Below are 13,788 nucleotides of genomic sequence, written 5' to 3' on the forward strand. Positions count from 1 at the left end.
GCATCAGCCCTGTGTTGTGGGATCACCAGGTTGAAAAAAAAATGTTTTAAAATTAAAGGTATCATCAGCCCTGGTCTTCCATCCCCCAGTCAGGATCACTTCACACAGAGGGATGACATTACTTTAGCTCACGTGTTATTTGTCTTTGCCAAATCACGTGCCATTTGCTTTAAATAAAAAGGACTTTCAACCACTGCTACTCCTGCAGAAGCTTGCTGAGCGCGGAGAGGGCTAGCGCAAAACGAATTTAGCAGGCGGTAGCATTGGAACCCAAAGGAAACAGGATTTCTCACAACTAGAGCTGGCTGCAATTTGTCACGATATTCACAAGTTTTCTGAAGGAAGTTTTCCACTCGGGCTGCAAATCTTCCTGGCCAGAGTAAAATGCAGTCAACGCATAAATGAGTTGACAAGTCATTCTCTGCACATACTAAGTTGCTTTTATTAATCCAGAACTGCATGCTACAGATACTGTACAGCATGAACATTTATTCATTACAAAAAATGGCTTCCAAACCATTAAAAATGAAAATCGGAATAAGAGCATAAAACGGAACAGTAACATCACAACTGTTAGGAAACATTCAAAGTATTCACAAAAAATGTTATAGTTAGCATCTTAATAAACCAGAGAAAAATCTGAGACAGTTTTACAATCGCTTCATGTCAACTACAATGGCACTGAATGAACAGATGAACAATTTTTCAGCTTTATACAGCGTTTTTTGCAACATCAACATGCCTAGGTTTTTTTTTTTTGTTTTAAGTTTGCTACCTACCTGTATGTAGTAAGTGTACATAAAAGTGGCAGTCTGATTTTCCTTTTATGAATAATCTAATATACAGAATTTGGCCCTTAAGGGTTTATACCTCTTCATTTTAAATGCTTTCCGGACAATCTGCTACCAAACACGTCTGTTATAGGTGACATTAAAACTACATACATATCTACCTATGTAACATCACAGCAAAACATGATGAACAAAAAAATTACAGCATTAAAAAAAAATAATAAAGTTGTCGGGAGAAAGTTAAAAGTCACTGAGAATTTTGGCACATAAAAATTTTGCACACAGCCTACAGTCCTAATGTCGCAGGGGATTCAGCTGCAGTTCTGAATGGGAGACACTTGGACCTTGCTATTTTTCAAACAGCGTTGCTAAAAATTCCCTTGCTAAATTTTCAAGTCTTTTTGTGTGTAATGGCTTTTAAAGCAATTTTTTTTTTTTACACTATTGATCCTTGAAAAAAATGCATCTGCGAATGTCCATTTGGTGGCAACTGTGTTTCATATAGCAAAAAAAAAAAAAAAAAAAAAAAAAAAAAAAAATCACGAAAAGAAATCAAAAACAAAAATCCCGGAAAAAATATATATATACACATTTATATATAAACTTAAAAACCTTGTACAAATGAGTTGTTATATATAAGATGCTTACACTAAGGGAAAAAAAAAACCTTTATACAATGTTTCAAGAAAAAAAGAAGAAAAAAACATTTAAAAAGGGACAACATACAGATACAACAAGCAATTTCTAAAGCAATAAATACTACTGGTCCAATAGCGTTGTGATACTTTTAATTGTTGAGTAGCGTTCCCTCCCCCAAAAAGAACAACACCATGGAACAAGGTATATTAACACATTTTTTTAACCCTTTGTTTCTGTACATTTAAACAATAACAAGTAACATCACAATAAAGGTTGTTTCACACGAGGAAGAAAAAAAAAAGAAGTAGTAGCGGCACGGCATTCGTTGTGCCCTTAAAGGTTTAAAAACCAGATGTAAAATGATTGGTTCGCAAGCTCGTATTTAATACAAATAATAAAGAACCAATGCCTCCGGCAAGGGCTGCTTCAAAATTGCTTCTTTTTTTTTTTTTTAATTTTTAAAATCAGTCTTTAAAACTAAGCTATTGGAACTACATAACAATTATGTATATATATATATTTTTTAAACGCTACAAAGACTTTAAACAGCTGTTGATAAAAATTTTGGCAGAATCATGAGGCTTTTCTCATCTACATATTTAAAAAGGAGAAATTGAAATAAGAATGGGTCAAATATTGACCAATGAACTCGATAAAACATCAACTAATGTAGCCACATGGCACGAATTAAAAACGAAACTGAGAAACGACGACGAACAGCGGACGACGACGAGGAGGAGAAGGAAAAAAAAAAAAAAAAAAAAAAAAAAAACCAAACCAGAAAAGGAAAAAAAAAACCAACCCCAAACCCAAACCCCAAATCCCAACAGAATCCAATCCCCCCGAAGGAAACGGAAAGGGCTAACGAGGCTAAAGCTATTCTAAGGACTTGGTTACGAGGGAGAGCGGCTGGGGCTGTGTCCCCGCCAGCGAGCTGTGGGAATGCAAGGAGGACGTCGAGGGCTGTGCTAGGGATGCGGCGGCGGCGGCGGCCGGCGGGTGGTCCAGGGCCCCGTTGGGGCAGCTGGCGGCAGGCAGGGCGCCGGGCTTGCTCGCAGCGCTCTCGGCGAGGACGAGCGAGGATGGCGGCGGCATCATGACCAGGTGCGCCAGCGGGTCGGGCTTCAATGAGAGCGAGAGGGGTTGCGTTTGTTCAGTCTGTGGTTTCGAGTCTCTGGAGGGGGAGGCGAGCATGGCGGGGGAGGACGGAGGAGAGTCTAGTAAGCTTCCATCTGAAGAGGGTGGGCTGACGCAGCTGCCTTCACCTTGTATGTAGCGAACGCACTTTTTTTTTCTCCTAGAAACAGGGAGAGAGGCATCTGTGAATAAAGGGCAGAGACGCCGGCGGAGACAGTCATCTACAGCAAAGAGCCGCCCGTTAGCTACTCTGGGCTCTGCGCGGGCGGCACCCCGGCCCCACGCGCCGTCCTGGGGGTCTGGCGGGGTGTCCTCGGCACCGAGCCCGCTTGGGAACCTCCCCTCGGCTAACGGACTTGGACGGGATTCACCAACTGTCTCTTCGTTCCCCCTCCTCTTCAGGCCGCCTCCTTTCCTTAGTCATTTTAATAATCAGAAAATCAGGCAAGGTGCTTTTGGAGCCCACTGTGCTAACCTACAAACTCGGCTTTCCTCCGGGAAAAATAAAATAAAACAAACAAAAAAATTTAATCCTTAGAAAAGAAAAGCTCTGGATAGTTGACGGTATCTCAAGATGTCCCATAACGCTGTCCAACTCAACAGGGCTATCTCTACACCTGCATCACCTGTCGCCTCTTATGATGCGCTGCCCTTGGGAGGCAAGGACAGCTGCAAGCTACTGCTCATTGCCTTCTCCTCTGTTAAGAACCACACCAAATCCAGAAATGTCAGAGTCAGACAGGAGGGATATATAATAGAGAGAACGAGAGAGAGGGGAAATAAAAACAAAACGAACAAACAAAGCAACAGAAGAAAAAACAGGAAAAGAACAGGATAAACAGAGTATGATCCAAAATAACAAGAATAACTGGTTGTATGGCCTGCAGGTTGTGGCTTTAAACCGACTCAGTTTTACTCCTTGTTTTAAGGGAGAGTGGTAGATTTGGGAAGCTGCTCGTCTCCGTTTTGGAGAATTTTCCTCTGAGAGGCCATCCATGTAACTCCAGAGTGGGATCCAATTTCAGTAGGTGAAGAGCACGGTGACAGGTACAAAGGTGAGGAGCAACATGGAGCTTATTTCACACCAGGGAGTATGAGAGTCTCGCAAGAGCCGCTCATCTTCAAATAAATAAGTGACCCGACAGAGATCTTTTCTCCTCCCTCTGTCCACTTAACAATGTAAAGGAGCAATGAAAACAGATGACAGTTTCACACCATCTCTCTTGCCAAGTATATGCAAGACAATTCTAGCAGCAGGACAGAAATAATGAGGCAAACAACCACAGCATCTGGCAGAACGACGTTCAGTGGCCACCTTGACCCTAACAATGACGGCTCTCCAGCCCTCCTAGTCACAAGCACGCTTTCCGTGGGAAGTGCTGAACCACCGTCACACAGCCCGAGGTATATGACAAAGTCTGTCTAGAGCAGCTCTGCCACAAAAACTTTGGACGCTCGGCTAAGCTGCACGAAGCCACCGACGTGAAGGAGTCGGTTGCTCTCCCCCTCCCGTGGACACCTTGCTCTAGCTCAGCAACGCCATCAGAGGAAGCGCCCAAGCGTGGCACAGCGGCCCGACGTCGCTGGGTGACATTCCCCACTCGTGCAGGCGTACCAGCTCCACCGCTGGTCGTCAGTGCTCTCCCCTGCGTGTGGCGACTGCGCCTGACTTGGGTTAAACCAAGGTCCGCTGCCTAGGCAATGGGGCTAGATGTTTCTCGACTGCGAGGGAGATCTAATCGGCTTGATCCTGGAGTTAAAAGGTATCATCTCCCATAGCCAGGAAGGGAAGAGCAACCCCGGCACCCCGTCTTTCCACCAGCTCTGGTGAGGGACCAGTGCCGTGACATCCCTTCCTCCAGAGACTCAGGCTCTGCTCTCAGGTTCTGCTCCACATTCCACATGGCAAGGTAAGGGGTTAGGGCTATGAAGAGTTTTAACCACGTTAGCCTGCAGATCGATACATGCTAAAAACTAAAGACGACCATGCAACTTAAATGTTAAAAAGAAAGAAAGAAAGAAAGAAAGATAGAAGACAGCAAGTGAAGGCTGTAAACCATGCTTTATTAGAGCAACGTTAAAAGACAGAAAAAAAATTAATTTGGTGGGTTCAAAACAGAACCTGTTAATTCTTCTACCACCAACGAACAACACGGGAAGCCTCTGGCTCTCGGCTAAGGACAGGTCTGCTGCTCTTCCTCCCCTCCCCTCTCCTCTGCCTCACCACTTCCTTAGCTTCAGCTATGCAACCCTACCAGGGCCACAGTTCATGTTTGGACCTTCTGTACAGCTCCTGTGGCAAAGCAGAACAGTGATGCTTCACAAAGCTCACCGATAATACCTGTGTGGAAAGGTGGGTTCTCAGTCTGGAGACTGCGGGGCTCCCCCCCGTACCCACATTAAAATAATTCGCAAGCAGAATTGCAGACCCAAGCTCTGCCTGCCTCATTGATGGTGGTCCAGAAGCCATTCGACTGGATTGCTCTGAATCTACAAGGCAGTTAATTATTTCACTGGAGGCAGTTTGAATCTAGTATGCCAAAAATTCAGAATATTTTTTTTAATACTATTTAAGTTCTGTGGCCTGAAAGGAAGAGACCCCATGGCAAAGCAGACTTAAACCAGGTCTACCTGACTGTCTGACTCAGAAGAGTTAACAACTTTTTTAAAACTAAACCCACTGGTCTGCTACCTGAAGTAATTTGCCTTTGACTAGGATTAAGGGAGAGCAGATTGCTTCCTCTGCTTCTGTTGTATATTAAACTCTTGAATAGTGTGGCCACTTTTAGTCTGAAAAGCCATTTACTTAACCCATGATGGTTAAAGGCGGGGACGTTTCTCCAGCCTGTGCCATTCCCACCATGTGTTATCTGTGGTCATGTACGTCTCAGGGTTAGGTGGGACAGAAGGCATAGATGGTAAAAACCCAAAGCCTGCAAGCCAGATTTTACCAGAAGGGAACACCACCAGGCAACTTTGGTGAAGGGGAATAAGTAAACATCCAAGGAACTCTTTGTGCCTCAGTTTTCCTCTCCTAAAATTGGGAACAAAACCCCTACCTATCCCCTCTCAGAAGCACTAGTGAGGATTATCCACTTGTGCGTTGCTCTGAAAGCATCAACTGCTACATCAGTCCAGCAAACACCAACAGACCTGACCCTGCTCGTGCTGCCCTTGAAGCTAGCCCCAGGACAGCATCGGGAAACCTGTAATGCTGCGATTGCCATGAGTGAAAGCCACAGAGGATGACATGGGTTTATTCAGTTGCTGCGAGCAAAGATGTCTCAGTTTCTATCGTAGTAGCAAACTGCACATCTTTAGCACCTACCTAAGATGCGCTACAAAATGCTACCATGCTAGCAAATGCAATGTTGTAATGGTTAGGACCAGAACTAGGAGAGAAGTGCTCTAATACCTAGTGATAAAATGCCTCCATGCATTTAAAAAAAAAACAACAAAAAAAACCAACACAAAAAAAGCCCCAAAAGAAAAGCAGCTGACTCTACATCCGTAAGTCTAAAGCTATCAGCTACACCACTGAAGTTGTCTCTGATGTGCTGCAAAGATTTCTGACCAAAATCTGGCGTAAGTTAAGAGAGGGTTTATGCTTCACATGTAACCTAAGCACTGTACAGACCGAATGCTGATAAAATGTAGTTTTAAAAGTATGCTGTTTACTTAAGCAGCTAGGGAAAGATAAAGCAACACAAACATGATGTGCCCCCGGTTCTTGTACTTGGCATACAGAGCCTGACATGCTTCAAATACTCTATCTCTAGACTACACAAATATCTGCTGATAGTGTGTAGTGAACTAAGCACAGAATAAAGCCCAACTAAACACAGCATTCAAGTCTTTGGCTAGCATGAGACTCCGGCCTCCTGACACAGTGAAGTAGCTACCCAGCTCTTCTGGACTGAACCTTTCTTCTTTAAGCTCTAAGGAACTGCTGCTTTCAAAGCTTGTTTAACATACGAACTGGTGCTGGTACCTAACACCCCACACCCGGTACTAGCATGCCTCAAATGGGACAATATGCAATCTGTTGAAGACGTTTCTGGTGCCTTCTCTGGTATTTTGACATACACCACCACCCTCGATCTGTGTTCTCCTCGACACTAAGCACAAACAAGACTGCGTGCATACACAAAATACGATGGACGTCTGATCTACATTCTAAATGAGATGGAGCACATGGGACTGGCATGAGTAAGAGGGGAAAATGTGGGAGAGGAATCACTACACACAGAGTGTGGTTTGGGTTGAAATACCTACCATCATAATATTCCAAATTCAAAGACTGCTTGTATCAGAACAAAGAAACAACAAATTTAACCAAATGCGATTATATAAGGAAAAAGGAATGAGAAAAGAACTACTCGGTATCCCTCCACCAAGAAAGAAGTACGTACTGAGTTATACATGGAATTAAACTCCAGTAGAACATGGGCTGTCGAAATTTGGGCTCTCTGATGTCTTTCATCTCCTTTTAATGCTGGAAACTGTCCTACTAAAGTTGTAATTAGTTTTGTCTAGAGCTCAGGCGTTTACAGCTCACTTGCTGGGATAAAATTTAGGAAAAAAATGTATTTTTGGAATCAGAAAAAAAAAAAAGACATCAGGTAATTTAAAAAACTGGTATCTACATAAAACTTACCAAGGCGTAGAAGCCTACAGGTAGCTGTTTAATTTTGCAGAGAACACCAAAAAAATGGTACAATATAAGCTGTAAACACTGGCTTTTACATCTCTAATCATGAGAAAAACACTAGTGCTGCAGATCCCAGAACCTTTTTAAAAAGCCTTTGGAGGCAGTGGACATAGACCCAAATGAAAGACAAAATATAGACGTCCAGCTAAACAATCATTTTGCTGACAATCTGGAAAAAAATAAAAAAAGCCAAAAAACCTGCCAGCTTTAAGGACTTCGAGTTTTCTTGTTCCCAGTTCTACCACCAGGGAGAGGTTATTGGTAAGGAAAGAGAGAAAATGGCATTAAATTAGCAAGAAATTCCAAAGATCAAAGATTATTAGCAATTGATGCTGTGGGAGAGAGAAAGGTGGGGAGTGGGGAAAAAAGATTAAAAAAATAAAATCACACAAATGCACTAAGAGGACAGATTGCTTTTATTTCCCCAAAGGCCTAATGGGTAGTATTATACCTGCATGGTTTGCACCATAAACTCTGTCGGTCAAGCCCGAACAATGCCCGACACTTCTTTGGAGTATTTGCATCTGTTAGCATAAGGTAAACACAAAAAATACAACACAATGGTGGATAGAGCTCATTTGGTCTGCGTCATCTTAGCTACAGCTACGTTTAGCTTTCAATCACCTCAGTTTTATTTGGTAATCTCCCCTCGTACCAAGGGCAGGAAAGAAAACAGGACTTTCACAATGAGCCAAAAGAAAACCAAAAAAAATCTCCGACACGGCCGTGCGTCTGTCCGGTGTTGGCACCGCGCTCAGTGCCGTGTTACCAAGGGCTTTGGGAATGACTTTCCTTGGGTGGAGGCTTGGAGGGCAGGAGCGTGGTTGAGCCACGGATCAGATGGGCTTAAGGCTGATGCTGTTTTACAGTGGGTTTTTGGCTAGCAGCAGCAAAGAGGAAGGCAAAAAAACAACCAACAACAACAACAACAACAACAAAAAAAAAGCAAAACCCTTTCAGAGAGACAATAACTCATGGCAGTGTCCCACTCCCTTGTGTCTTCTAGATCACAACACAGAGCTACAAAGCAACAAGGCAGGAAAAAAAAGGGGAAAGTACCAAATAAACCAGCTGCAAATCAGCCATAGCGAGTCTGGGAAAACTATACACACCTGCAGGGGCCGCACCAGTTATTCTGTTGATCAAGGCCAAAGCGCGCTCGGCATTTCTTAGGAGCGCTCAGGTCTGAATGAGTTCAAGAAAAGCGAGCAGAAAAGGGAGAGAGGAAAAAAAGAAAAGGGGAGAGGGGGGGAGAGAGAGAGAGGAAGAGAGAAAAGGGGAGAAAAAAGAGAAAGATAAAAATAAGGAAAAAATAAAAATAAAAAAGGGAATAAAAATCAATGTCCTCGTTATTAATTGCAAAATATTGACTTTTGATTTAAAAGTTAAAAAAAAGTGATAATCACATTTTTATTCAACTCTTGAGATTAGCTGTTGCAATTAAAGCTGCAGTATCCCTTTATAAAGGACTGTTTCTTTCCCTTCTAAAAGAGCAGGTAGAGGAAAGTCATTGTGGCTGGTCTAGCAGGATGTTTCAGGCAGGATTTATTTGGGCTGGGTTTTTTTATTCTCTTTTTTTTGAGAGGGGGGAAAAAGGAAGAAAAGAAGCTGAGTATGGAAGTTAGATCCTGAACATGCTTTTTTCTTCAACTCAGATACAAAATAAAGAGAAAAAAAAGAAAAAAAAGAAAAAAAAAAGGAAATTATATCTCCTGGGATAATGCAGCTTTTGGAATAACATTCAATTTATTTGTTTTTATTAATTTGTATTTAAAAGAATGGATAAGAATAAGCAGATTGCGGAATGAGTATGTTAGTATCAGCCAGAAAATAAAACGTAAAGCATGGCAAGGTGCTGAGTTAGTACAGCTAGTGAATTGCAATGAATAGGCTTGAGCAGAAAGGAAAAAAAATTAAATAAAAAAATCCAAAAAGAAAATAATAATAAAAAAATGCATATGCATGCTAATGTGAGAAGACTTAGTGGGAGCCATGAAAAATGCCATTAGATTAAGGAGGTTCATTACTGACTTGCTTCCATTCTTTATCAGTCTCTTTAAAGAAATACTGCATATTCAATTTGCACAGTTAGTACAACTCTTGCGTTATTTTTACTGTATTACTGTTTTAATAGCAATTGTTACAAAAACGAAAAACAAAATTAAAAAATACTATCAAACATATAATAAAGATATATAGATAATAAATACTATCAAAACGTGTGGATGGTATTTTTCTCTTAATGTCATAAGTGTTTAATGTTAAAATCTATAATGGCAGGAAAAAAAATTAAAAAGCAGTTTATAAACTATTTTAAATGACTCAAAATGACGTTAGCACCTGTAATCGGAGGAAGTGAAAGGCAAGGATTTAGGAAACATTCGCTGTGTTCTGAAAAAAAAGAACAAATTATACAAAGGCTTCAAAAAAACTAAGTCAGGGCTTCTTCAAAATTGACTATGAGATTGCCTATGCAGTATTTCTAATTTCCTATATAGAATGGCAAACCTCCTTAATTTAAAATGGGTGCGATTTACCACTGTAAGGCATGCATCGGAACATACAGGTACAGCCCAAATTAATACCAAACACATACATACATACGTACACGCACACACATATGCGCAAAATAAGCAGACAACTTTATAAACGATGGCATAGGCATTACAACTACGGCTCTGCAGTTAAAGGCTCTGCAATTACTACGTACAAATTCAGCTAACGTCACAAGAGGCTCTTACATGCAATGGCTAGGTTACTAGTTTTAGAAGGGCAATAATGCATAAATAATTAGAGTGCATTAAAAAAAAAAGGCTGTCTAGTATAGGGACCGGCTCCCCGTCAGGCCAGGAGACTCATACCCACCTCCCCCGTACCTAGGAGCGTCACACCAGGATTGCCACATTTCCACTAAGCAAGAGATTTAGACTTATTTTTACTTACCATTGGTCTCTCCTGGCTGCTTATCCCTTTTCCTCTTCTTCTTCTTTCCCTGCAGGAAACATACACAAATGAGAAGGATTAAAAATAACCCAAAACACGTGTCCTTGCAAGACAGCACCGAGCGATGGCACGGGAAGCTCCCTGGGGAGGACACCAGAGCGTGGCACCGGCTCACCCTCAGTGCGGGGAGGCTCGGGGGGCTCCGAGGGGATGCTGCACCCTGGGGACGGCTCTGCCCGCCCGCCCCGGGACTTTTCGGACAGCCTCGCTGCAGCCCCCCCAATGCTAACACCCACCAGAGCTGTAAGCAGCTGGGGAGGGGGCAGAACAACTTGCAAGATGCTTCTTTTGAGTTAAGATTGTCATGAAGACAAAAACATTCGACACTTGTACGCTCCTGCATCTGGAAGTTTCAAACATCATTTGTGGTCACGTTTTGGCAGGGCAGGGAGGGGAAGAAGAGGGACACTGAAGCGGGGAGAGTGCATGTGTGAGGTCAGACTGAGCCCCTGGAGTTCCTCAGCGCCCAAACCCGACCGTTAAAGCAGACGAGGAAGCCACAGTAATGAGGAAATGCTAACCTGCAGGTTTATAAGTGCGCTGGCAACCTAGGAAGCAAAGCCAGGACAAGAAAAAAATCCAGATATAACTAAGACCCTTCCCACATTTTGCTCTATCACAAGGAAAATAACCAGTACTATCTTGCTAAACTGTGTCCCTTTCCCAAATACTGTCCCGCAAAACGGTGCCATTTGTTACGGTTTCTAACTGGAGGGAGAAAGGCCCTTTCTTCATTTCCCTCCAGCAGTGTGGGAGAGGACAACTGGGAGCCTGCCTTCTGTGGAAACGCAATGATCATTTTCCAAGAGAAGAGTTATAAAGTAATAAGCATAGCTCAAAAGAGAAAAGCTATTTTCTAAGAAAACTCTTCTAACACTGAGAAGACTGTGTAGGCCAGTGTAGGGGACAGAGCAATCTCATTTTCACAGCTCCCCAGATGCTAAAAGCAACGACTTTTGGGCCAGCAATGTCAACTATGAACATGAACAGCACAGGAGACGCCAGCTTTTGAAGACGCGGTAGTTAAGAGAAGTTGGTGAAAAGACACCAGACCAGCAATCCCTTGTGGTCAAGAGGGAATAAACGTGTCTTGGAAGAAGGACTCTCACAGCACTTTTGAAGGGTTGGACATACCTGTGGGGAAGCCAAGAGGTTCTCCCACATGGTGGACATCTTTCTCAGTAGGTTGGTCTGGCTCCCAGCTAAATGGTTAACATGGGCTTCAGCTTGGCACATCCACTCACTATGATATACTCCTTGGAACGTATCACTAAGAAATTCCCCCAACGTAAATATTGGATTTTTGATTTGTTGTTGTCCTATTTTTTCCTCCCCAAAAGCTGGCTTTCTGGCACAGGGCTTCTGTACTCATTCCCCCTTGCTTGCTCAGGGTTGTAAACTCCCACCCTGCTGTCCAGGCTGCAACAAGCACAGTCTTGTTTGTGAGAGCCTTCTGGTGATGGAAAAAGCTGTGTGTACCGTCCATTGTAAAGGACTGTTAAACAACGTGCACATAATCCTGTAGCTTGGATGCTGCTGAGAAATCAGCTCTGACATCTCTGAGGTCATTTTTGGGGATATCGGAAGTTGTTGCTCTGAGTCAACTGCTACAGCAGCCATCAGTCTTACATGACAGGCTGACAAGATAGACAAGCATTGCTCCTAAAGCTCCCTGAGAATAAAATAGGGAAACACTTCGTATCTTGAAGTTCATGTACCACATAAAGATACAAGAGGTTCAGACTCTGCTCCATCTATATTGATCTAGATTGACAGTAACTCTGTGAAAGTCAGTGAATTTTTTCCAGCCTTACAACAACGTAACTAAAACCAGATAATTGCCTCAGGACCATAAGCCTGATTTTTATTTAATCTCAAGGAGGCCACTTGCATAATTAACAGACTGCATCTCTGGCAAATTTGCTTAATTTCTGCAGTACGTTTGGGAATTCAAAGGCTCTTTCAGTTTGAGACCTTGTAACTTCTTCACATGAGGGCCAGCCAGAACAGAGAGGTCAGGAGTCACCTGCCCTTTACAACTCTTCAAGCCAGGTATTAAAGTACTCTAACCCCTTCAGGAAGCAATCTGTTAAAAATGGCTGATATACAGGAATGTCAGCTAGGGACCAGGAACTTCTGGTTCCTTTTCAACACAAGCTTTGAAAACTGTTCCTAACAAAGAACTGACAGAGGTTCCACTAACCTCTTTTACAAAGCAAATAGGGAGAAGAATCACCTGGCTTGCTTGTTTAATTTCTGTGCTACGAGAAGATATTTGATTACACAGCTAAATTAATACATGGACTTAAGAAAAGAATTAGGGCAGCAGTTTTTCAAGTGCTCTGCAGAAGACATTGTTTTGCCTTTGCCTCATATAGTCCTCCTAAGACTTGAGCAGATGGTCTGTAACATCTTCCATCATCGTACTATACAAATTCTTAGGCTGCAAGTAAATGTAGATGTAAATACTTGCTAACCGGTTTGTCAGCTCCCTCTACAGAGCCAAACCAACATGGATTTTGACCGGACTGCAGAGTTCTTTGGTACTAATTTTCTAGACAAGCGGCAGGCGAGGTGACTAGACCCTTACATACTCTGAGTCCAGCACTCAGCACCACTTAACATCTACTGTTAGATCTCAGGAAAAGCAAATGTGCCTTGTGACACCAACAAGCCGCGAGGGATTCCCTGAACCCTCTTCTCTTATTTAAGAGCAGGCTGAAAGCTGCGTTTCTTGAATGTACTGCTCCTGTTTCTGAAGACCTGGGCTACAGCTGGCCTCATCCTCGAGCCTGATGTGAGATGCCTAACAAATTAACCATTTCAAGCAGCCCAAAGGCACTCCCCCACTAGAAGTGTGAAGGGCTCAAGACCCTATAAAATACTGAGGGAGGAGGGGAACTCAGAGCTCTGAATGGACCAGGACAGGAGTAATAAATAAATCCTGTGGATGATGCCATCATGTGATGCAAAGGTACCGTGCTCTCCTCAGGCAGGAAGGTTCCCCCTGAAGGTCACTTGGGGGTACAGCATCAAGCTGCTGGGAAAGTGCTGGCTTTCTCATCCTGTCCTTTTTAGCTTGAGAAGAAAGGGTTTCTCAGTGCTCACACAGTGAGGACAAAAGTAAAAGGTCCTAAACACTGAAGGCTTTGTACATGCCCATCTGTCGGTGGCACAGTCACCGCGCAGAATGAGCATTCCCGAAACCTCAGTCGAGCCTATACTCCCTTTTGAACACCCAAGAAGGCGATACTGCACAGTGCCGAGGAACTACCTCAAGCCTATGGTCTGACAGTCTCAGGCCAGCCAATGCCAAAAAGAAAGGGAAAATGTGTTTAAGGAGGAGCGGCGCCTCATCAGGCTTAATGAGGTCTCCTCTGAGGAGCATGCACAGCTACACCTGCAACGGCGAACAAAGGAGGGAGCGAGGCAGAGACCAATGGAAAGACAAGATCATCAAGAAAAAACAGAAGGATTTGAAAAGATGTCCTGAAGTACATATTACTA

General features: G+C 43.0%; 1 protein-coding gene across 1 annotated transcript in view; it reads right to left on the reverse strand.

The window, feature by feature from the left end:
• Positions 1-426: 426 nt before the first annotated feature.
• The window catches only part of TCF7L2 (transcription factor 7-like 2 (T-cell specific, HMG-box)), a 119,047-nt gene continuing 105,685 nt past the window's right edge, over positions 427-13,788 (reverse strand). Inside the window, exons 9-12 of the mRNA XM_010564988.1 lie at positions 10,222-10,270; positions 9,619-9,669; positions 8,391-8,463; positions 427-2,727 (exon numbers count right to left, since the gene is read on the reverse strand). Of these exons, the coding sequence (XP_010563290.1) occupies positions 2,307-2,727; positions 8,391-8,463; positions 9,619-9,669; positions 10,222-10,270 (594 nt within the window). The 3' untranslated portion in view covers positions 427-2,306. The remainder of the gene's footprint in view (positions 2,728-8,390; positions 8,464-9,618; positions 9,670-10,221; positions 10,271-13,788) is intronic.

Source organism: Haliaeetus leucocephalus, unplaced genomic scaffold (genome assembly GCF_000737465.1).
Source record: "Haliaeetus leucocephalus isolate CR32 unplaced genomic scaffold, Haliaeetus_leucocephalus-4.0 Scaffold184, whole genome shotgun sequence".
Taxonomy (NCBI): Eukaryota; Metazoa; Chordata; class Aves; order Accipitriformes; family Accipitridae; genus Haliaeetus; species Haliaeetus leucocephalus.